The 25539-nt window shown below is 36.6% G+C and overlaps 1 protein-coding gene and 1 pseudogene across 10 annotated transcripts in view; one reads left to right on the forward strand and one right to left on the reverse strand.

The window, feature by feature from the left end:
• Positions 1-25539, reverse strand: part of ZFYVE9 (zinc finger FYVE-type containing 9) — a 192745-nt gene that overhangs the window by 100597 nt on the left and 66609 nt on the right. For 7 of the 10 annotated variants that reach the window (XM_070609634.1, XM_070609641.1, XM_070609633.1 and 4 more), the window contains 2 exons: positions 11541-11643; positions 5356-7427 (listed from right to left, as the gene is read on the reverse strand). In XM_070609634.1, coding sequence (XP_070465735.1) covers positions 5356-7427; positions 11541-11610 — 2142 coding nt within the window. In that variant the 5' untranslated portion in view covers positions 11611-11643. Of the gene's footprint in view, positions 1-5355; positions 7428-11540; positions 11644-11976; positions 12077-24786; positions 24951-25539 lie in introns of those variants that run through there. The other 3 variants (XM_070609642.1, XM_070609635.1, XM_070609637.1) reach the window with 2 other exon arrangements.
• LOC139078946 (collagen alpha-1(I) chain-like) overlaps positions 25449-25539 on the forward strand; it is a 130435-nt pseudogene continuing 130344 nt past the window's right edge.

The following is a 25539-nucleotide window of genomic DNA, read 5'->3' on the forward strand; positions in this document are numbered from 1 at the left end:
GTAAAATATCTGTAACTTCAAGTGTCTGAAGGAGGAAACCCTTCTAGAACTATATTAAAAATTGATCTAGATCATTTTTCAATATGTCACTTTGACATTATATATGTCATCAAGCTATTTTTTTTTAAACTGTAAGTGATTAAGATCTTGTGTGCCTAAAGGGATCTTGAAGAAATAAGTATTGGAAATGAAGAAAAAAGGAAACAGTGATTGTAAATAAACCTCTCAGTGTAGCCTCCTAAAACGGTACCCTGACAAAGAGCATTGCAGTCTAACTGAGATGATTTTCAAAAAACACTTTAAACACAGCACATTTCAAAATTAAACAAAATAAATGGTATACTCTTCCCACAAAGTGATCTCAGCTAATCAGTAAGTTTAGTAATAATTTTACAGAGATAAATCAGTGCTAACACAAATCTTTCCGGTCCTGTACTTTTTTCCAAACAAAGAAGTTCAAACACAGAAAGAACACAGCTCTTTCAGAGATGCAAAGAAGAGGGATAAAGTCTATTCTTTCCTTTTACAGAAGAGGAAACAGAAGCCCAGAGCTTTTTCATACCCATTCCAGTACTCTTTCCCAGACTATCTCTCCTACAGTTTCTAATCACTAATGCAGTAAAAACTCATCTATTTTGAATTATATTTTTTTAAGTCAACTACAGTGGAAAAATAGTGTGAGTAAACTGGAGCGGTATACATATATTACTGTGACTAAATCTCTCCTCATTCAATGAGTTGGCACCCATATTGTTCTTTTCCTACTTTGTAGTTCAAGACCTGATGGGAGAAGGAAAACCTAAAATCCTGCTAACTTTGATAGGTTCCCCATCACCTGATAGCACCACTCAACATTTTTGTCTTCCTTAAAAATTCAAATACTCAAATTCCCAATCCTTTACCACTGCCCAAAACGTATGTTCACCAAAAGACAATGACTTACCTTTTTAGTAGGCAATTCTAGTAGATAAATTTTGTTGCTATGTCCAGTGTAGTAAAAAGAGTGTGGGGCTTTCGAGTCAGATCTGCCTTAAAATCCATACACTCTCATTTAGAAACTCTGAGAATTTAGGCAAATTACTTGAGGCGTACTTTTCTCGCTTGTAACTGTGTCTCAGAAAATCGTGATGTTAGGCTAGACAAGCCTAGCATAAAGTGGGAGTGTTCAAAAATGGTATTCTATTCTCATCTTTCACACCACTCCAAACAAATACAAAATATCTAAGTTATAAGCATAATTTCAAGAGGTTTTTCTTTTAAAGGCTATTTTTATGTCTACTTCTATCAAGTAGTAGACAGAACAGTTTACCAGCTGGCACCTAGTGAACAATAACTGGCCACATCAGTGACAGTAATTGATAAAGTGTGGCAAAGACTTGCAAATGACCAAATAAAAGACATCTTCTTTTCTTTTAGAAATTCTTCTCCGCTTTCAAAAAAACTCCTCTCTCTTTTACTCTTAAACTTAATGGCTTTCACAGGCCTTTGAAGTCAAAAGATCAAATAAAAAGGGATCAAAATATTTGTGGCAAATGGAGCCCAACAGAAGATAACCACGGTCTGCTGGAATCAGCGATTTCCATAGGCGATTAATAAGGGTACAGAATAATGGTGATCATTTGAACCTAGAGGGGACCTTTTGAGGAAGGAGTTCTCTACACTCTTTCTATTCTCCAATTTATCACCTATCGTACAGGAGAAGTAAGGATGCTGCTGCTATTTAAAGTCATTATCTAAATAATGTATGAAATAAAAAACTCACATTTGCTGAACATTTTAGAGAGTGTGACATGCTTTTCCAATTAACAATGAAGAATGGAATCCAGGTGTCTTGATCATCATTATAGCAATATAGGAAAAAGTGGCAATATTTCAACACTTTCATAAACTCTAGTGTAATTATTTTATATTTCACTTAATTACATTATACCAAGATGAATGTTATAACAATTATAATATCTACTACTTATCAAGAACTGAATATAAGCCCTATACTCTGCTAAATAATATTCCACATTTTCTATTAACTCCTTCTATATTCAAGTGTGTTTTTATCTTGACGCTACCGATGCTCCACTGAGATCCCATTTTTCTCACACACTTTAGAACTTTGTTCCATAAATTATACCCACTTTTTTTATAGCTCCCTTTCCAAACAGTCTTTTTGTATCATGACTCCTAACTCCCTCTGCCATTCTTGGAAAAATTAAGCTCTCATTCCTCAATGATCCTAAAGTATTTTGTTCATACTGCTAATATGAATAAGGAGATATTCTAGGGGAAGTAGTATGACTGAAAGAAAGGGTACCAGCTTCAAAGTTGACTCTAGCATTTTCAAGCTGTGTGACCTTGGGCATATTCCTTGACCTCTCTGAGCCTCCGATTCTTGATCTGTCAAATAGGAAAAAATTAACAACCCATTCTACAAGACTGTGATGGAGAGTAAATAAGAATGAATGAATATAAAGCACACATAACTGGTTCTTAATACACTGCATTATAATTTGTTGTGGGATGGTCTGTTTGTCTACTCAGATCAGTGGTTCACAGTTTTTTCAGGATTTTTGAAAAACTTCAAGAAATCCAAATATTCCTCTCCCCACTCACTGAAATTACTGCCCTTGATTATAAATTCCATGAGGTCATACCTCCCCATTTATGTATCTCTGAATCTACAATACCTCGCCCAGAACCCTTCATATATTAGATGCTCAATATATGTTTGTGACGCTTAAGAGAATTTAGCTGTAGATGTTAAGTAGAGAAATTACAGGATATGCTTACTTTCTATTAGAATTTAACAATTTCTTTTTTCAACAGTAAAAACTATTTTACAAAATCACATTTCCTGGAGTATTTTTCTAGCTACATTCCCAGTATAATCTGATTAATACCTAGAAAAAGTATACCTATGTTTATAAGCCCTTTCCTTCTGAGAAGCTCAAGGATTTTTATAGACATTATCTCATCAATCCTTAGAACATCACTGAGGTAACTGGAGATGGAAAGGTAAAAGATGAAATATGAATCCATAATCCATATGAATTCATAAATTCCACTTAGCAAAAATTCTATCTAATTTTTCAACTTATGTGCATTTTGCCACCATTTTCTTCTTGAATCCATGTAAATTACCTATTTACTCATTGCATTTGGATATGCTGGTCTGGAGCAAAAGTGTTTTTACTATTTGCTTAAGAAAGCAAAATTTTCAGGAAATGTTAAAAGTAGTAAGTAAAACATAGAACAATATAAAAATGACATCTCTAATACCCCAATAGAAAACTGTTCAGGTTACTGACCATAGGTTTACTTCAGAGTGCAAAGTATTGAAGAATTAAACACATTATTTTCTTCAAACTTTAATAATCACAGATGAACAGCCCAGTCAAGCTTTAACTTCTTTCTGCTCCCCATCATTTGATTCTTTTGTGCTAGGACCCTACGGTAGGCCTTGCTGATTTCCCATCCAGGAGCCACGCTCCCCCTTTTCCTTCTTAACAGAATCCTACTTCTATTCAGGCAACACTGGGCTGAGCCCCCGGAGATGAATCATGATTGATCTTAGCCAATCGTGGTAGTTCTGCTCCCCTTTGTCAGTAACTGGTCTAAGAGTGAACCTGTAGTCTAGAACTGGCCAATAAACGGAAATTAGTTGCTGGGGATTCTTTCCTCCCAGATGAGAGGGCAGCAAGAGGAATGGGCTCTTTTGCCCCCAGCCAGTTTCTTTGCACTTGGGAAGCTGCCAGGTTGGACCTGATGCTTAGAGTTGTGCCACTATATTGAGACCATGAGGGGAAGACCAAGAGGAGTTCAGTGATCTTGACTCTGTATCCAGATATAACAGGGTCTCTATCTTCAGGCTTCCTGTTATGTGAAATAAATGTTATTTTTGTCTAAGTCACTGAGGGTCAGGTACTCTGTTCCTTAAAGTTGAAAGCATCCTAAGTAATACAGACAGATCAATAAATCAAGCAAAAAGGGAAATAGAGGTTAATTATTGAGCACTTACTATAATCTCATTTAGTCTTCACAGCAGCCTAATAAAAATGATTAATATTTTTGTTTTGTTTTTATTAAAAACTAAGGCTTAATAAAGTTATACAGCTAACAGCAACAAAGCTGAAGTTCCAATCTAGATCTGACACCTAACCTTGCATTCTTTTTAAAAATTCAAAATCTGGGGCTGACCCCCTGGCTGAGTGGTTAAGTTCATATGCTGTACTTTGGGGGCCTGAAGTTCACAGGTTCGGATTCTGGGTGTGGACCTACACACTGCTCATCAAGCCATGCTGAGGCAGCATCCCACGTAGAAGAACTAGAGTGACCTACAACAGGATATACAACTATGTACTTGGGCTTTGGGGAGGGGAAAAAAAAGAGGAAGATTGGCAACAGATGTTAGCTCAGGGCCAGTCTTCCTCAACAACAACAACAACAACAACAACAACAACAACCAGCATTAAAAAAAAGCTGGCAATTTAAAAAAAATAAACACCGAAATCTCCCTTCCTCCTTGTTTCTTAAAAAACAAACAGCCTAGTGACATACTGGTTGAGTTCATGCGCTCTACTTCAGCAGCCCAGGGTTCATGAGTTTGGATCCCAGGTGCAGACCTATATACTGCTCATCAAACCATGCTGTGGCGGTGTCCCATATACAAAAAATAGAGGAAGATTGGCACAGATGTTAGCTCAGGGGCAATAATCACCAAAAAACAAAAACAACAAAAAGAACCAAACAAATAAACTGATGTGTTACTAGCTAACAGAATTTAGGGAGAGCTAAGGAATATCAACTCTTCTTATAACCTTGTTACAAGGATCTATAACCTTGAACTCTATTCTGTATCAAAGTTATATGAGGGAAAAGGCAAAAATATGTGTGTGTATATATATAAAAAGTTCTAGAAAGTCTAGTGCAATGGCAAAAATCCTACACAAAAAACTGGCATGGATTCTAAGTGTAATATTCAATTTCTCAAGAACTAAAAAATATGAAGTCAGTCACAAATATTTCTTAAACTGAATGAGTAACCTCCTTATTTCAAACTATTTCATTAACCAAATATCTATCAATATAGAAACCACAAAGTTAACACTTCCTCAATTCTCATCTCTTCATGAAAACTGATTCAGCTTAAGTCTTGGCAACAAAAAAATCACATAAACACTAAGAATCAGCAAGCTTATTTTTTATTTAGAAATTTCCTAGCACTGGTTTTCAAAAGCTATTTATAATGCCATCTCAACCAGAAGTATGTTCACCTGATATTGCCTTTATTAATTTCTAATTGAAAATTAGAGCATTACAAAATGGGCATGCCAGATTTCTGACCTGATACACACAACTTACCTTTCCACATGCTCTGCAGTGATGCCTCCTTTTGGTGAATGTAAACCTGGCTTCACATTTCATGCAATTTGGAGCCTGAGAATCCGGTACCCATACTGGAGCCACCTCACCCAGAGTGGTAAATGGCTTTCTGGCAGAAATTCCAAACTGACCAGCTCTTAGATCATTATCTGGGCTATCTGGAGCTAATGCAAGGCACGGTCTACTGGATATCCCAGCCTCATAACTTTCTAAATGTTCCCCATTTGTGTCAGCAATAGAGATGTTTCCCAAAGAGGCATTGCATACATTGGTTGCTGAGTTGTCCCCTAATTTTGCTTTCCCAAGAACATCATTTTTGTTTTTAATATTATTTCCATTGTTTGCAGGAAGGTCATTTTGTAAATGCTCTGATAATGGCTTTGGAATTTGAAGTTTAAGATTAGAAGGTTGCTTAGGTCTTGCACCACCAAAAGGAACACTGATAGACTGCAGGTTTGCCACTATCTTGGGTGAAGATTGCCCAAGCACTGATGGAACCTGACTACAGAAACTGTGTAAATAATTTTTCTTCATTAGGTCACCAGTGCTGTTTGAAACTAGTCCACTCCCTTCAGTGGCTTCATTTCCTCTCTGTTCATAAATATTTGAGTAGCATTCTGACTTGCTCTCCTCTATTTCCTTTTCTTCTGTTACTGAATCTTCTTTGGAGGGTAAAGTCTTTGGAATAAAACAAACAACTGGGCTCTGCATTCCATAGGAATCACAACAATTAGATAGAGAATTTGCTGCTGGTGTATCCGTAACAGTGGAGAAATCACATCCTTCACTTTCATTCATACAAGTTCCTTTTAAATCTAGACCTGCTTCTGCCGTTCTATCACTCTCTCCTCCCCTATCATTGTAAGTGTCCTCAGGCTGATTCAACTGCAGGAACTTCTCATTTTCTTTATTTCCCTGGCTGTCATTCATCTCATTTAGTTTAGTCAATTTCCAATTAGTCATCTCCTGAGATTCAGAGAAATGCTCTGTCATATTAAGAAGTTCTGTAGTGCCAAGAATTTCCGCATGTTTAAAACTCTCATTTTCATCAGCTCTAACTTCAGTGGGCACAAGGCAATCTGAAAACTGTTCACAGCTATCATCCCTTCCAGACCCATTAGGCGTGTCTGGTTTGAGAAGCAAAGGTAAACCAGACTGCATGGGTTCTTCAGTTGTTCTCTCCTCTGCTGGCTCTTTTTTCATGAAAATCGCCTCACTCAAGCAGGAAAAGGAATTTGGACTTTCCACATCTGTCCTAGGAGAGCCGTTTTTGCCAGTGAGAACCTCATCTGGTATATAGTTCTCTTGCTTTTTCACAGCAGGACTTCCATCTGTTCCCTGGGAAGAGATCACCGAATCAAATGCTAAACTTGTAATCGCAGACATGGAGGGGTCTCTACCTATATTTTCATCATCCTTTAATTGTGACATGGAACAGACACTGGCTAGATTATCAGATGAAGTAGTACATACACGTTTAACAGGATCCTCCTCTGCATTTGGTCTATTCAACAGATCCATTTGTTTCTCTGAGTTTATATCTTTTTCAGTGGACCCATTTATACTAAAATTAAATTGATCAGTTTGTCTGTATTCGTCATCCAGTGAACAGCTAAAAGTATCCATGAGGGATTGACTATTATAATTATTACAATCCTGTAAATCGCTTTGTAATGTCCTTTTATCACAGTTATGCATGACGGCTACAACAAGAACATTCTTCTCTTCTGGCAGATAAGTTAGGTTTCCACATTTCTTCTCTCCTACTTCGACAGCACTGCATTGATCATCTCGACTACAGTTCCTTCTAATTAACTGATCTTCTGCAACAGCATTTTCATCAATCCACATCGTGGTGATCTCTGGATTTAGACTACAGTCCTGTCCATTAGCACAATGGTCCTCTCCCTCTGTGGTGAGAGTAACTGAATGAGCCAGGGAGAAGACCTTCAGTTGTGGCTGTGACTCATGAGAAACCGCAGGTTGGCGAGAAGGGGAATCTAGAATCTTATTCCACTTTGTATCCAATAAAATAGGAGAAACTGTTTCATCTGAAAAAATAAATAATTACAGTAAGATTACTGGTAATACTGGAAAAGCTAGGACTGAGTCAATCAACTACATTTGCAAATATACTCTGAAAATAAAATATTCCTAAGATATCTGAAAATAGAGTATTCTTAGGATATGAAGTTTCCAATTTTTAGCTAAGAATGAGAAAATATATTTGACTGTTCCCTGTATTATACGTCATCAAATGGTAATATCCCAGAAGATTCCAAACAACCAAAGAATTCTACACCAATCTAGTAACATAATTAAAGTGGCCCACAGGCTGTACTAGAGAGTGGGGGGCTGGAGGAGAGGGTGTCCAGCAATGTGGAAGGCCTTGGATTGGCCCAGCACAAGACAGACTAGAAGCTAATCTAAGATAGAAAACAAGTCAGAACAGTGAAAACAATGTAGTAAATGAGCAGAAAGGAAAGCAAAGGAATTTCTGTAGAAGTAGACAGATGCTCTATAATCTACATGATGACTAAGATGTGGGTTACGTGGCTATATCTGTCAAAACCATATCGTTAAGATCTATACTTTTTAATGTATGTAAATTTTATCTTTAAAAAATATAAAAAAATAACAATGAAGCAGGGAATGAGGAGTGGATGAAGATATATATGAAACAAAAATGACAGAATGTCAATCACTGCTAAAGCTGCGTACTGGGTACACTAGAGCTTATTATACTATTCTGTTTACTTTGTATGTATTTGAAATTTGTCCACACTAGTAAGTTTAAAAACAAGTTTGCTATAGGATATGAAATTCTACTCATAACCATGTCATAACACATTATTAATTAGGTTCATATTTACATTATTATCTGAGGACATTTGGCAAAAAGTATTCATTGTCTTATTAAGTCAACCCACTTATATTCTATCTAAAACATAATTTCCCATAATGTTTCCATTTACTTTTTAACAGATCATGACTATGATGGTTATTTTTCCAAGTTATAGTGTTATGTGTATGTTTAATTAGAGAAATAAGAAATACTACACTTATTCCTTTTTCTGCTTTCTTCCTACAATAAATCTCATCTCCACAGTCCTGAAATTATGCAAATATATTTTCCTCTCAGTAGTAACATTAATCTTTAATGCTCCCTTAGCACACTGTTCCTATCTCTGTTAAAGCATCTGCTACACTGTAATGCAATGGCTTATTTACCTGACTCTTTCAGGCAGAAACCATTACTTTCCATCAATGTAAGTCCTCACTTTGCATAGTGCCTGGTACGGAGGAGGTACACAATAAATACATGCTAAGTGAGTATCTACCACAGTGAGTGTGAGGAACATGAAGATTAAATGATAGCTCTGGCCTCCGAGAAGTACATAATCTAGTTGGAAGAATAAGAAATAGATAGAATACACATAAATATCTAATTAGCAGTACAGGACAGCATAAGTATTTGAAAACTGTTATGCAGTAGTAGAAAATAAATTCAGAGGAGAAGGATATTTTACAGGCTGAGGTAGCAAGCTTGAATTCATGGAGGCAGGAGGAAATGGGCTGGGCTTCAAAGACAATTTTATGTTAAGCTTGGAAAAGAGGGCATTTACAAGGAAGGGAACAAGGACAAGTATAATCCCAAAACAACAATCTGAGAGAGCAATAAGTAAATCAGTTTGGGTTGAAAAAAATTAGTTTAAGGAAGTAGTTAAAAAAAGCTAGAAAGGGCAGACAGTAAAAGCTTTAAAACATCAGATTATGTGGAGAATGAACTTAGTATACTCTGAGTGTTAAATCCTGAGTTTACCAAATCTGGACTAGCAGAGACTTGAGATTTAGCAACATGTGCTTCCTTTAAAAAAAATAGAAATCTTATTTCCAAGCTGGTTTCTAGAAACAAAAAGGAAAGAGTGCTTCTTACAACAATATTTAACAATATTCAAACATGAATGCTCAGGTATTAAAAACTTCATTTTTAATTTTAATTTAACTTTAATTTAATTTTAATTTTAATAAATTATTCAACTACCTGCTGTGTGGGCATAATGTTTATAGTCTAGTGTCATCACAGTCTGTGTGTGGTATATTTTTCATTTAAAGGAGGAAATTAGGGGCCAGCCTGGTGGCACAGTAGTTAAGTTCGTGTGCTCTGCTTTGGCAGCCCCGCATTTACAGGTTCAGATCCCGGGCACAGACCTACACACTGCTCATCAAGCCATGCTGTGGTGGTGTCCCACAAACAAAATACAGGAAGATTGGCACAGATGTTAGCTCAGCGACAATCTTCCTCAAGCAAAAAGAGGAAGATTGGCAACAGATGTTAGCTCAGGGCCAATCTCCCTCACCAAAAAGAAAAGAGGAGGAAATTAACACAAAATGAGAAATCACTTTATTTAAAAAATACTTGCAAAGGCATCAGGCCAGAAGTGGTAGTTTTAATGCATCTGATACTGAGATTAAAAAAGAAAGTTCAAAAGAAATGAACAATGTAGTTACAAACAAGTAGCTGGCTTCCGAAATTTTTCTCCTTCTAAAGGAGTTATCTTTTTGTCAGCAAATGCTATATTTTCAAACTAAAATGACAATTTTAACTGATTCAACAAAACTGTATTGAAAATCAACTATATACAAAATCCCTTCCTAGAATCTACAGAAGTCACAAAGAGATTGATGTAATGAACTAAGTTTTATTAAGTAGAGTCAGTGGTATTCTAGAAGTATAGAATTCACATGATTAGATGTAGCACCTGTGTAAATATCTCATGACTTAAATAACTGTGATACATAGAGGGCCAAACCAAAGAAAGGATTGAGAAAATACTTGTATAAATGATTGAAACTCAGAGGATAATACATCTTCCAAAGCCCACCTAGATAAAATAAAATCCCAAATGATTAGATTTCACATTTACACGAATCAGGAATGAGCCTAGGTTACGGGTAGCGTTGGGTCATCAATGGTAAACCATGAGAAGAACAGGCCATTCCAGGGATCCTTCGTCTCCCTTTTCCCTACTACCTTCTCTTCAGGGCTTGCTCTATCATACACTTAAGACAACAAAATCAAAACTAATCTCTATTCCCAACTGCCATCAAAGAACAACCTGAATCACTGTATATAATAAAGGTTTGGGGACCATTACTAAAATCATGGGCTTTAGATGGAAATATATCACTTTGTAAACTTGTTCCATGCCATGCCATTTCCCATTAGAACAGAGAACACCAGGCAAGAGGGTAAAGTGAAAGACAGAGATTTAATTATGGCTTATCCATTCAAGCCATACCGAGAGGGGAATTTAAGGAAAAGCTTTACCTAAATGAAGTGAATTTTAAGCAGACACCTTTACACTGGGCCTTGAGAATGTGTAATTTAACAGTTTTGGAAGTTACTTAAAAATGTAAATCTTTGGGGCTGGCCCCGTGGCCGAGTGGTTAAGTTCGAGCGCTCCGCTGCAGGCGGCCCAGTGTTTCGTCAGTTTGAATCCTGGGCGCGGACATGGCACTGCTCATCAAACCACGCTGAGGCAGTGTCCCACATGCCACAACTAGAAGGACCCACAACTAAGAATATGCAACTATGTACCGGGGGGCTTTGGGGAGAAAAAGGAAAAAAAATAAAATCTTTAAAAAAAAAACATGTAAATCTTTTAAAATTAGGTTTAAAATGTATCTTTACTTTATTGGCCAATCAATACACAACAAGCTATTTTTCTTAGCTTAGGAAATACAATCACACATTCTAAAACTTTTCTTGACCATAAATTTGTTGTATAGAGTAGAGAGAGTTCATGCTCCACTACCATACTGCCTGGATTCTAATCCCAACACTTAGTAGCCAAGCCACTCTGGAGAAGTTGCTTAACCTCTCTGAACCTCTATTTTTATCTGTAAAATGCAGATAAGATCTACTTTCATTGGATTATTTTAAACATTAAATAATATAATCCATGTAAATGGTTTAGCGCAGTATCTGACACACAGTGCTAAAAAATGTTAGTTCTTCCTCTGGACATTATTATATAATAGTTTTATCATTAAATCATTGGCCCTGATTTTATTTTTTTTAAAGTACTGCATCCACTTATAACCCCACATTCTCCATATCATAAACACATTCAAATAGATTCACCAAAGTAAATTCTCACCTTCGTTTTGTTCAAATTCATCTAACACCTTGTCCAGGTTGTAAGCTTCTGCTTGGAAGTAATTCTCCATCGGTGAGAAAACACCACTCAGAGATGTTTAAACCTAGAAAGTAGGTCAAATTTGTATTATACTTTCAATTATTAAAATATAATTTATACACATTACAACTGATACAACAGAAATACAAAGGATCATAAGAGACTACTATGAACAGTTATACGCCAACCAATTGGACGACCTAGATGAAATGAATAAATTCCTAGATACAAACAACCTACCAAGACTGAATCATGAAGAAACAGAAAATCTAAATGGATCAATTATTAATAAGGAGATTGAATTAGTAATTAAAAACCACCCAACAAAGAAAAGTCCAGGACCAGACGGCTTCACTGATAAATTCTACCAAACATTTAAAGAAGAATTAATACCAACCCTTCTCAAACTCTTTCAAAGAACAGAAGAGTAGGGAACACTTCCAAATTCATTTTACAAGGCCAGCATCACTTTGACACTAAAACCAGATAAGGACACTGCAAAAAAAGAAAATTATAGGCCAATACCTCTGATGAACAAAGATAAAAAATCCTCAAAAAAATATTAGCAAACTGTGGGACGTAAGGATGATTCAACATCCATAAATCAATCAATATGATATACTACATTGACAAATGAAGGATAAAAATCATACGATCCTCTCAACAGATGCAGAGAATGCATCAGACAAAATTCAACATCCATTCATGATAAGAACTCTCAACAGAGTGGGTACAGAGACAATGTACCTCAACATAATAAAGCCATATGTGACAAGCCCACAGCTAACATCATACTCAACAGTGAAAAGATGAAAGCTTCTCCTCTAAGATCAGGAATAAGACAAGGCAGTTCATTCTCACCACTTTTATTCACATAGTACTGGAAGTCCTAGCCAGAACAATCAGGCAAGAAAAAGAAATAAAATGTATCTGAATCAGAAAGGAAGAAGCAAAACTGTCTCTAGACCAGGTGACATGATGTTATAGTAGCAAACGCTAAAGATGCCACCAAAAAACTGTTAGAACTAATAAATGAATTCAGTAAAGTTGCAGGATACAAAGTCAACACAAAAATCAGTTGCATTTCTATACACTAACAACAAACTATCAGAAAGCAAACAGTTCCATTTACAATTGCATCAAAAAGAACAAAATACCTAGGAATAAATTTAATCAAGGAGGTGAAAGATCTGTACACTGAAAACTCTAAGACATTGATGAAATAAACTGAAGACACAAATAAATGGAAAGATATTCCATGCTCATGGATTGGAAGAAGTAATATTGTTAAAATGTCCATAATACCCAAAACTCAAATCTCCAGATTCAGTGCAATCCTTATCAAATTTCCAATAGCATTTTTCACAGAAATAAAAAATAATAAGGGGTCAGCCTGTCAGCGCAGTGGTTAAGTTTGCATGTTCTGCTTCTGTGGCCCGGGATTTGCCGGTTTGGATCCCAGGTACAGACCTACACACCGCTTGTCAAGCCATGCTGTGGTAGGCATCCCACATATAAAGTAGAGAAAGATGGGCATGGATGTTAGCTCAGGGCCAGTCTTCCTCAGCAAAAAAGAGGACTGGCAGCAGATGTTAGCTCAGAGATAATCTTCCTCAAAAAATAAAATAAAATAAATAATAAAATCCTAAAATTTATATAGAACCACAAAAGACACCAAATAGCCAAAGCAATTTTGAGAAAGAACAAGGCTGTAGCCATCACACTTCCCAATTTGAAACTACATTACAAAGCCATAGTAATCAAAACAGTATGGTACTGGCATAAAAACAGACACATAGATCAATGGAACAGAACAGAGAGCCCAGAAAAAAACCCACACATAAACAGTCAATTAATTTACAACAAAGGGGCCAAGAACACACAATGGGGAAAGGATATTCTCTTCAACAAATTGTGTGAGGAAAACTGGACAACCACATGCAAAAGAACGAAACTGGATACCTATCTTACGCCATACACAAAAATCAACTCAAATGGATTAAAGACTTGAACATAAGACCTGAAACCATAAACCTCCTGCAAGAAAATATAGGTGGTAAGTCCCTTGACATTGGTCTTGGTGATGATTTTTTAGATCTGACACCAAAGAAAGGGTAATAAAAGTAAAAATCAACAAGTGGGACTACATCAAACTAAAATGCTTCTGTTCAGCAAAGGAAACCATCAACAAAATGAAAAGGCAACCTACAGAATGGGAGAAAATATTTGCAAATCATATATCTGACAAGGGGTTAATATCCAAAATATATAAAAAACTTATACAACTCAATAGCAGAAAAAAACAAAATACAGTGATTTTTTAAAATGGTCAGAGGAGTTAAACAGATATTTTTCCAAAAAAGACATACAGATGGCCAACAGGTATACAAAAACCATCATTAATAATCAAATAAAGCAAATCAAAACTACAATGAGATATCATCTCACACCTGTCAGAACAGCCATTAGCAAAAAGACAAGAGATAAGTGTTGACAAGGATGTGGAGAAAAGGGAACATTTGCACACTGTTGGTGAGAATCTAAATTGGTGGAGACATGATGGAAAACAGTATGGGGATTCTCCAAAAATTACGTAAAACTAGAACTACCACATGATCCAATAACTCCACTTCTGGGTATAGATACCAAGGAAACAAAAGCACTATCTCGAAGAGATATTGGCATCCCCATGTTCTTTGCAGCATTAAAGCACTAATATATAAAATATTACTCACCCATAAAAAGGAAAGAAACCTTGCCATTTGCAACAACATGAATGGGCCTTGAGGGCATTATGCTAAGTGAAATAAATCAGAGAAAGAAAAATATCATATGATCTCACTTATATATGGATTCTGAAAAAACTTAACTCATGGAAACAAAGAAAAGATTGGTGGCTGCCAGAGGCAGAGAGTGGGGAGCGGGGGAAATGGATAAAGATGGTCAAAAGGTGCGAACTTTTGGTTATAAGATAAATAAGTTCTGGAGATATAAGGTACACCATGGTGACTATAGTTAACAATACTGTATTTTATATTTGAAAGTTGCTAAGAAAGTAAATCTTAAAAGTTCTCATTACAAGAAAAAAAACTGTAACTATATGAGGTGATGGACGTTAACTAAACTTATTGTGGTAATCATTTCATAATAGATACATATATTAAATCATTATGTTGTGCACCTTAAACTAATACAATATTTCCTGTCAATTATATCTCAATAAATCTGGAAAAAGTGAAAAAAATACAAAGATTTAAGAATAAAATTTCTTATAAATCTACTCAGCAGGATAAACTATAAAACCTGTCATCCCTATAAAATCTGTCACCACATTAGATATATTATAAGATCTTTAAGCTAATAAAGTCTAGAAACCTGTAAGCTGATAATCATTAAAATGTAACTAAATGTAGAAGGCAGACTCAGTGATCATTTCAATAGGACATGCTTCTAAAGATAAATTTCAAATGCTGAGAGAGGAATCACTTTCTTTGGGATAAAACTACCTTTCTACTAGAAAAGAAAGCTCACAGGATTTTTTTTTTTTTTTTTTGAGGAAGATTAGCCCTGAGCTAACATCTGCCACCAAGCCTCCTCTTTTTGCTGAGGAAGACTGGCCCTGAGCCAACATCCGTGCCCATCTTCCTCTACTTTATATGTGGGACGCCTGCCACAGCATGGCTTGCCAAGTAGTGCCATGTCCGCACCTGGGATCCAAACCGGTGAACCCCAGGCCACCGAAGCGGAACGTGTGAACTTACCCGCAGCGCCACCAGGCCGGCCCCTTACAGGATGTTTTTCAAATGGAAAATGACAAGAAAGTTCAAGCAAGCATGGGGGTCAGCGCTACTAGTTCCAAAATGCTCTGAATTGGTTATTCTTTCTAAACTTCTCCCTTTCGAACACCATTTCTATGTCTTTCTTGGTATTAATTGATGTATTCTGTGGGCATAAACACTAGATGTATCAACTATTTAATGGAATGTCAAGAACACACAGTGGTTGTTAAATAAATTGTCCCATTTTTTTCCCCTCCATTACCACGATCCTAATGCTCAGTAACGCCTTAATTTCTCGAAATTTTCCTTTCAAACTGAAAATTCTGCTTGGCTTCTTACTGGTATATATAGAGGCAGATAGGATAGGAGACAAGATTACAATTCCCTTAACAAGTCTGAGTACAGAAAACATGAAGAAGAGAGAAAATCGAAAATGTAATATCCTGCTATTACAAAATTTAAGTCAAATATAAAAAGTGGTGAATTTCCTTTGACCTAGGGCGTTTCTTCTTCTCTGATGCATATAAAAGTATCAATATTGTTTCTCTCATTTTACTAATAAAAACAAGCTCAGGAGATTTAACTGACTTATTCAAGTATTTCCCCATGATTATTAATTTGGTTAATGTTTACTTATTGACTGGCTCCTGTTAGGCAATTTAAGTTTAGGTCGACAAATAGGCTACATAATCTATGAATGGTTTTTCTTAAATCTATCTTTTGTATCTAGTCATTTACAGTTCAAAATCATTTTCATATACATGCCATTTTACTTTGATAAAGACAACATATTTAAACCGTCCAATGCTAAGAGCATAAAAGAAATTTCTCACAACACATAATCTAGCACATTTATTATACACCTCCAACACTTAGCATTCCATGGTCATTATATCTAAAATATTAGTAAACAAATAATCATATCAACTTATCTATTGTGCATAAATAAATGCAGGGTATTGTGATCAACTCAAGTCTCAGACATCATCCCTACCATAAAGCAGCTTATAATTTACTTAATGGTAAACAATGCTAAATAAGAAAATTTAATAATAATAAATTATTTTAATAACAACACAGCTCAAGAGACACACGGTACTTTGTCAGATAAAATTAAAAGGTAAGTGCACATAAAAGTTCAAGAAATGGGCCAGATCACAGTCTGGATGGTCGAGAAAGGCATTATTTATAGTTGAACTGGGTCTAGAGAATGGATAAAATTTTAACAGATATTCCAGATGGGAAAATGCAGAAGTAAAATTTCAAACACAGAGAGACATACAAGGAGTGATCTAGGGACCGGCAATTATTGAGGGATCAGAGAAATTGGAATAAGGATTTATTTACATGGATAACAAGAGGACACTGAAGAGGTGGACAGGCAGTACATTATGGAAGCCCTGGAACGCCAGTCTGAGAAAGGTATTGTATATACTTTAAGCAACGGGAAGTATTATTGTATGATGGATAAGAACATGAACTCTAGGACTAGACTACCTAACTTCTAATCCTACTTCCTGCCACTTACTAACTATATGACGTTGGGGAAGTTAATTTACCTATACTTAAATTTTCATCTGTAAAACTAGGTAATAGTAGTATCTATCTCAAGATTAAAATGAATTAATATAGGTAACATTTAAAACACTGCCTGGCACATAATAAGCAACTGTTTAGGTTTCTAAGCCTTGGAGTTGATCCTTTTATTATAAGATAATCCGGCAACAGTAACTACCAAGGCTAGTTTTCAGTTCCATCCTCCTTCTACTAACAGTTATTGAACACCTATTATAGTAGACACTATGCTGAGTGCCTGGACACTACTTGAATATACATTTTTTTCAATGTACCATGCTATTTCCCTCTTCAGGACCTTCTACCTAACTGCCACCAACACCCTACTCCTTGCCCATATAACTCTACATCTTTCAGCTCTTAGCTCATATATTACTTTTACAGGGAAATCTTTCCTGAACTCCCCGAAAAGGTGAATTCTCCCCTTATAATCTCTCACAGCACTCCATTCTTTTCCTTTATAATAGTTATCACAATCTATAAGTAGACATCAGTGTGATTATTTGATTCATGTCAATCTCTTCCATCAGACTATAGGCACCACAAAGAGACCAGCAGACGGTGTTCTGTGATTAGCACAGAACCTGATGTGGTACCTATTCAATAAATACCTGTGGAACAAGTAAATAAACAGTGTATAAAGAGCTGGTCAAGAAGTTGTACTGAACTCCAATTACAATTATTGATTCAGGCAAGTAACAAAAATGGACGCTAAAATCTTTAGGTAAAACGGTTATCAGGGAAGAAAATATTCACGGTGCCTCAAAGTATCATTCCACAGACAACTTATTAATTACAAAGGAGAAAATGTATGTTTACAGGGGAAAGATACGGTAAGCACTACCTTAACCAAAAGATCAAACTTAGCATTACCAATAATTTAACAAGCTGACATTATGCACCTCCTGATACAATGCAATGAGAAGTTTAAAATATCACCCATACAGTATTCTTGCCAAAACTGTTTAACCTGAATTGAATCATTAGGAAACAAGTAGAAAAATCTAAAATGTGAGGTATTCTATGAGACAACTGGCCTAAATGCTTCAAAAAACTCAGTGTTAGGAAAAACAAGATCATTCTAAATTAAAAGATACTAAATAATCAAATGCCATACACGAACACTGGCTGGATCCCAGGTAAGAAAACACATATATACACATACACAGCAAAAAATGACATTTAGGAGTCAATCAGGGGAATTTGGACTATACATCAGGTGACACAATGAATTAATAATCATTTTCTTGGATGTGATACTGATATTTTGATTTTGTAGGAGAGTGTATTACTTTTAGGAGATGCCTGCTGAAGTGTTTAGGAAAGATGTGTTATCTGCAACTAACTTTCAAATAATTCAGAAAAAAAAAAAGTATGTGAATGTGAGTGTAAGTGAGTGGGGAGAGGGGTGCTCAAAAAAAGGAGAAATGGTTAAAAATTGATGGATCTAGGGAAAGGATATATGGGTCTTATTTGTACTATTCTTTCAACTTTTCTAAGGATTGAAATTTTTCAAAAGAAGAGAAAAACAAGTATACTGAGCTGGTAGTCGGAAGCATTCCTTCCCACTTTGAATATAGAAATTCCAGACAAAACAGATTATTTTAAAAGAATATAACAGTTAAATTCAGAAGCAAGAAAGAAATATACAGATGCCATAAACCAAGAAGAAACCAAGTCACAGCAACGACTGAGAACTGAAGGATGGCAGTCCACAGGGGTTACAAAACTAGACAGCAATCTTCAGGCCTGAGATTTGAAAGAGAGTAGAAGGATGGGAATTAGTGGCTGCAAATTTAATGAAAGAAGTTTCCGCGCTGGAGGGGGCTCTAGGTTCTCTCCATTAAGCTAGGAGCTGGAAAAAAAATGCCCCAAGTGGCCTCAAGACTCAGCAACAGAGCAGAATGGAAGAGAGTGCCAATAAAATAAACCTTCAGAGATCAGAATTCCCAGCCTGGCCCTCACTCAGGAGTGGGAATGATATTAAGTCTCCCCATTCATAAACATAACATGGTTTATCTCTATGCTTACTCAGCTTTTCCTCTTACAAGTTCTTGTGACTTGTAATAACGTTTTCAATTTTAAAAAGTCATTAAATACAGGATAATGGAGAGAGAAGGGTGCATATGGCTATAAAGGAGTAGCAGAAGGGAGATCTCTGTGGTGATAGAATTGTGCTGGATCTTAAATTGCAATGGTAGTTACACAAATCTACATGTGATAAACGGGAGAAAAATATATATACCTCCATGAATATGCTGACAGCAGCATTATTCTTAACAGCCAAAAGGTGGAAACAATCCAAGTATCTATCAACTGATGAACAGAATAACTAAAATATCAATTTCCTGGTTTTGATACTTTCTAAGGTTATATAAGATATAACCAATGAGGAAAAACTGGGTAAATGAGGGTACACAAGAACTCTCTAAACAATTTTTGCTACTTCCTGTGAATCTATAATTACTTCAAAATAAAAAGTTGAAAAAAATTTAAATAAAAGTTAATTAAAAATTAAAAGTGAATCCCCACCTCAACTCCATGCAGCAATGAGGATACCTAGCACCACATTTGGTTTCTAAATATTGTTATCTACTAAAAGGAACCAGGGCTCCATGGAGAAATGGTTAATTCCAAAGCTGGAGTAGAAAAAAATACAAGAGCTTTGATGACAATACAGAGAAACATGAACCCTCACACATTGCTGGGGGGAAAGCAAAATGGTGTCGCACCTTTGGAATACAGTCTGACAGTTCCTCCAAAAGTTAGCCAGAGTTACCCTATGGTGTAGCTATTCCACTCATAGGTTTATACCCAAGAGAAATGAAAACAGACATTCATAGAAAAACTTATCCGTGAATGCTCCTAGCAGCATTATTCATAAAGCCAAAAGGTGGAAACAATCTAAGTATCTATCAATTGATGAATAAATAAAATGTACTACGGTATACTGATAAAACAGAATATTATATGACAAAAGTGGATGAAGTACTGCTATTTGCTACAACATGGATTATTCCTGGAAATATTATGGTAACTGAAAGTAGTAGACACAAAAGCCACATATTATATGACTCTATTTAGATGAAATGTCCAGAATAGGCAAATCCATAGAAACAGAAAGTAGATTAGTGGTTGCCAGAGGCTGGGGGGAATTGGAGGGAAACGGGGAATGACTACTAATGGATACAAGATTTCTCTTTGGTGTGATGAAATGTTCTGGAATCAGGTGGCGGTGATGATCGTCAACTCTGTAAGCCAGTGAACTATATACTTTAAAAGGGTGAATTTTATGCATATGAATTATATTTCAATTTTTAAAAAAAGGAAGAGTCTTGAATATCTTGTGTACTGGAAAGCAAGGAAGTACTGCAAGAATGAGTGGATGTGTCAAAAAGACACAGACACCAGCTTGAAGGAGCTCCCACAGGCCAAATCAGATACAATTTGAGCACAAACACAAATGATAGCAATGGAGTACAACCCACTGAATAAAAAAGAAAATCATGAGCCCTTACAATATGAATGAATGAATCCCAAGTGTGATGAGGAATGAGATCTTCACACAGTTTCAAAGTTCCTCTCCACAAAAATATTAACTAATTATCAAAGAAAAAAGAGTAACTTCAGAGGCAAAGTCTGGCAGGCACCACCTTACAAAAGCGATCAAAGCAATCATCAGTAATGGAACAAACAGAAATCCATGCTCCCTGACGGGTTGCAATGAAAAGCCACAGCAATAGTGATACTGGAGGAGGTTCTGTGTGTGGTGGGGACAAGGAGATGTGCGAACCTCTTGTACTTTCTGCTCAATTTTTCCATGAACCTAAAACTACTCTAAAAAAATAAAATTTATTAAAGTCATGCATCACTTAACAATAGGGTTGTGTCCTGAGAAATGTGTCATTAGGCAATTTCGTCACTGTGTGAACATCATAGAGAGTACTTACACAAACCTAGATGGTAAAGCCTACTCTACATCTAGGTTATATAGTACAGCCCATCGCTCCTAGGCTACAAACCTGTACAGCATGTTACTGTACTGAATATTGTAGGAAATTCTAAGTATTTGCATATCTAAACATAGAAAAGGTACAGTAAAAATACTGTATCAAAGATAAAAATGGTACACCTGTGTAGGGAACTTACCATCAATGGAGCCTGCAGGAACGGAAGTTGCTCTCGGCGAGCGAATGTGAAGGCCTAGAACATTACTGTACAGTAGACTTTATAAGCACCGTACACTTAGGCTACACCAAATTTATAAAAAAATTTTCTTTCTCCAATAAGAAATTAAGCTTAGCTTACTGTAACTTTTTTACTTTATAAACTTTTTAATTTTTAACTTTTTGACTCTTCTCTACTAACACAGCTTAAAACACAAACACATTACACAGCTGTTCAAAAATTTTCTTTCTTTATATCCTTATTCATTAGCTATTTAAATTTTTTTTATTGTTTTTACTCTTTAAACTTTTTTGTTAAAAACTAAGTGAGTGGCCCAATGGCATAGTGGTTAAGTTCACATGCTCCACTTTGGCAGCCCAGGGTTCGTGGGTTTGGATCCTGGGTGCAGACCTACCCACGGCTCATCAAGCCATGCCATGGTGGCGTCCCACATACAAAACAGAGGAAGAATGGCACAGATGTTAGCTCAGGGTCAATCTTCCTCAAGCAAAAAAAAAGAGGAAGATTGGCAACAGATGTTAGCTCAGGGCCAATCTTCCTCACCAAAAACAAAAAGCAAAAGAAAACTAAGACACAGAGCCAGCCCTAATGGCCTAGCAGTTAAAGTTCAGCCTGCTCTGCTTCAGCAGCCTGGGGTTCAGTTCACAGTTGTGGAACCACATCACTCATCTGTCAGTGGCCATGCTGTGGCGGCAGCTTGCATACAAGAACTAGAAGAATTTACAACTATACACAACGATGTACTGGGGTTTTGGGGGAGGGCAAGGAAGAAAAAGGAGGAAGACTGGCAACAAATATTGGCCTAGGGTGAGTCTTCTCCTGTGGAAAAAATAAACATACATATGTATTAGCCTAGGCCTACACAGGGTCAGGATCATCAATATCACTGTCTTCCACCTCCATATCTTGTCCCACTGCAAGGTCTTCAGGGGCAATAACATGCATGGAGCTGTCATCTCCTATTATATAACAATGCCTTTTTTCCAGAATATCTCCTGAAGGACCTGCCTAAGGCTCTTTTGAGGAAGTGTCACTCTTTTCAGAAATACGTCCATGGTGGTTTGCTTCGTTTGTTTCTTTTCTTCACAGATTTGCTTGTAAACATATAATGCATCGTGAACACTCCTCTTTACTAATGAAAACCTTTCGGTGTTAGGGTCCATGTTTCCAAACTTCTCTTGCAGTTTCCTTTTCTCTTGACTCTTCTTCAGCTAGGCATTCCTGTTCCAGTTCCAACAACTCTTCATTAGTCAGTTCCTCAGGAACCATCTCTAAGAGTTCCTCAGTTTCATCCTCATCGACATCCAGGTTAAAGCTGTAGACCATCTCAACCATAGTCTTGTTGATTTTTGCATCTTCCTCATCCCTGGCAAATCTTTTGAAATCATGGATGAACCTCTTGAGTGTCTTCTTCCAGGTGCCATTCATACACTCCTTGGTGATATCACCCCAAGCCCAAGAAAGGTTCTTGATGCAGTCATAGACGTTGTAATCCTTCCAGAACTGCAACAGCGTCTTCTCGGTGTCTTCCTCAGTTGCAGCAACAGTGTGAGCAAAGGCCCTCCTCAGGTAGTAGGCCTTAAAAGCTGCTATAACTGCTTGATCCAACCAATGGGAGGGAGAAACACTGCTGTGATATTGGGATGAAAATCAACAACAAAAGGAGGATGTCTGCGAGCATTATTAACAATAAGCAAAATCTTGAAAGGTATGTTATTCTTCAAACAGTACTTCTCCATTTAGCTGGCACAGCAATTCAGGAGGGCATCTTGGAAGAGGAGCTGGGTCATCCAAGACTTCGTATTGCTCCTGTGGTATACAAGTAGTGTGTGTTTATTGACATGCTTGAAGGTCCTGGGTTTCTCACTGTGCTTCAATTTGTGACCTGCAACACTGCTACCAAGCAAGACAGTTATCCTCTCCTTAAAAGCCTTGAAACCTGGCATTGACCTGGCCTCCGTACGAATGAAAGTCCTTTCAGGCATCTGTTTCCAGAATAAAGAGGTTTCATCCATAATAAATATTTGCTCTGGCAAGTAACTTTCCTCCACAATCAGCTTATCTCAAGTTTCCAAAAATTCTTCAGCTGTCTTCACATCAGCACTCACAGACTCACACTCACTTCCATATTATGTAATGAATAATGATTCTTGAATCATTTAAATCACCCAGAGCTAGCAGTAAATTCAACATCATAGTTGAGTCCAGACTTTTCTTTTGACATCGCAAACAAACTTTTTGCTTTGCCCGTGATTGTCTTGGTGCTGAGAGGTATACATTTCTGTGTCTGGTCTTCAATCCAGGTCATTAGAAGTTTCTCCATGTCTGACATAGGCCCTTCTCAAATTTGTGTTGGTCTCGTTGCCTTCAATGAAGCAGATCCTTTAACAGCTTCCATCACTTTGTTCTTCTTCTTCAAAATCATAGCTATGGTGGAATGGGACACGCCTGACTGGTGAGCAATAACTATCAGTGATTTCCCACCTTCATATTCCTCAATCACTTTTAGTTTCGTTTCCAGGTCAATCAGTCAACACGGCCTCTTTCTGGCAGCATTAACAGTGGATTTTGTACACTTAGGTGCCATGATGAACAAAACAACACAAGATTAAATCAAACACAAGAGAAAACAATGCAATCAAGAGATACAGTAAACACGAGATGTATGAGGCTGCTGCCGGCATAAACATGGCATACTGTTTTACAATAAACTTTTTTTTAATAAGTAGAAGAGTAACACTCTAAAATAATGATAAATAGTATATAAAATACATAAACCAGTAAAAGAGTCATTTATTATCAAATATTATGTACTGTACATAATTTTATGTGCTATACTTTTACACGACTAACAGCATAGTAGGTTTATTTACATCAGCATCACTACAAACATGTGGTAACACATTGTGCTACAACGTTACAACAGCTACAACACACTAGGCAATAGGAATTTTTCAGCTCCATTATAATCTTATGGGACCACTGTCATGTATGTGGTCCATTGTTGACCAAAATGTCATTATGCAGTGTGTGACTGTATTTAAAAAAAAAAACAAAAACCTACCACCACTTTTGTGATATTCTCACTAAAAATGCATAACCTGAATCTAGTCATGAGGAAACTTCAGATAAACCAAAATTGAGGAACATTCTACAAAATAACTGGTCTGAAATCTTCAAAAGTGTCAAGGTCAAGAAAGTCGAAGACTACAGAACTGCTCAAGATGGAAGGAGACTAAAGAGACATGACAACTAAATGCAACATGGGATTCTAAACTAGATGCTTTTGGTATAAAGGACATTATTTGTACAATTGGCAAAACCTAAATAAGGTCTGAGCACTAGATTGTGGTAATGCGTCAATTTTAATTCCCTGATTTTGATGGCTTGTACTGTGGTTATGTAGGAAAATGCCCTTGTTTGTAGGAAACACACAGTTTCAAAGGTGATCGGGCATGCAGCTAGCAACATACTCTCAAAAGGTTCAGAGAAAAAATGTTCTTTGTACTATACTTGTGACTTTTTTATAAGTTTGAGATAGTTTTAAAATTTTTTAAAATGCACCAAAAGTGTCTATCATATTTTTAATTTCCAGAACACTTTCTTTTTCTGATCCTTTTTATGGCATCTTGATCTCATTTCATGGATATAATTTCGTCTCTTACCTCTTTGATGTAATTACAAACAGTTTGGGTTTTTTCTTTTTTTCAAACTTTCTTCTGTTTCCAATATTATTTCGTCAAAGTTCCTCCTTTGTACTTTTGTGTTTTGGTCTCTCTCATATTGAAGGCTTTCCCTAAAAGCGTATCTCCTGAACAAATAAGTAGTGCTAAAAACAAGACAAGAAGCTCAAAATGGAGTCACTTATGCTAAGCCCATATCACCAAACCAAGACTTAGTTACAGTTTTGGCCTCTCCCAGGAATGAAATCTTAATCCAGTTAATCTGGAATTACCTGGTCAGCGTTAGTGAGGTAATCCATCTGATAAACCCCTGCCATTCCCTAAAGGAAAGCGACCTTGCCACAACCAAGCTGCTTTTGCTAATATAACTTCTTTGTCCCGCTCCTCTGTCTATGTCTTTCATTTTGTATAGCTCCTCAGAGCTCCCTTCTATCTGCGATATGGGATGCTGCCCAATTCGTGAATCACTGAATAAAGCCAATAAGACCTTTAAAATTTATTCAGTTGAATTTTTTTAATAGTATCATATCGGTGGCAGTAGTGAGATCCAAAGGAAACCTCTAATGGTTTCTGGGACAGCAAGAAACACAGGCACTGGTACCAGTGAACCCTTTGAGTTCTCTTTCTTGTGGTTTCTGAGAGCCATGGGTAAGTTCCTCTTGGTTCTGAGCTCCACCCTCTTTGCATCAAGCTCCCAGTCTAACTGGCTTGCTAGTGCAGGCAGGTCGGCGTGAG

The sequence above is a fragment of the Equus przewalskii genome, chromosome 2 (assembly GCF_037783145.1).
Source record: "Equus przewalskii isolate Varuska chromosome 2, EquPr2, whole genome shotgun sequence".
Lineage (NCBI taxonomy): Eukaryota > Metazoa > Chordata > Mammalia > Perissodactyla > Equidae > Equus > Equus przewalskii.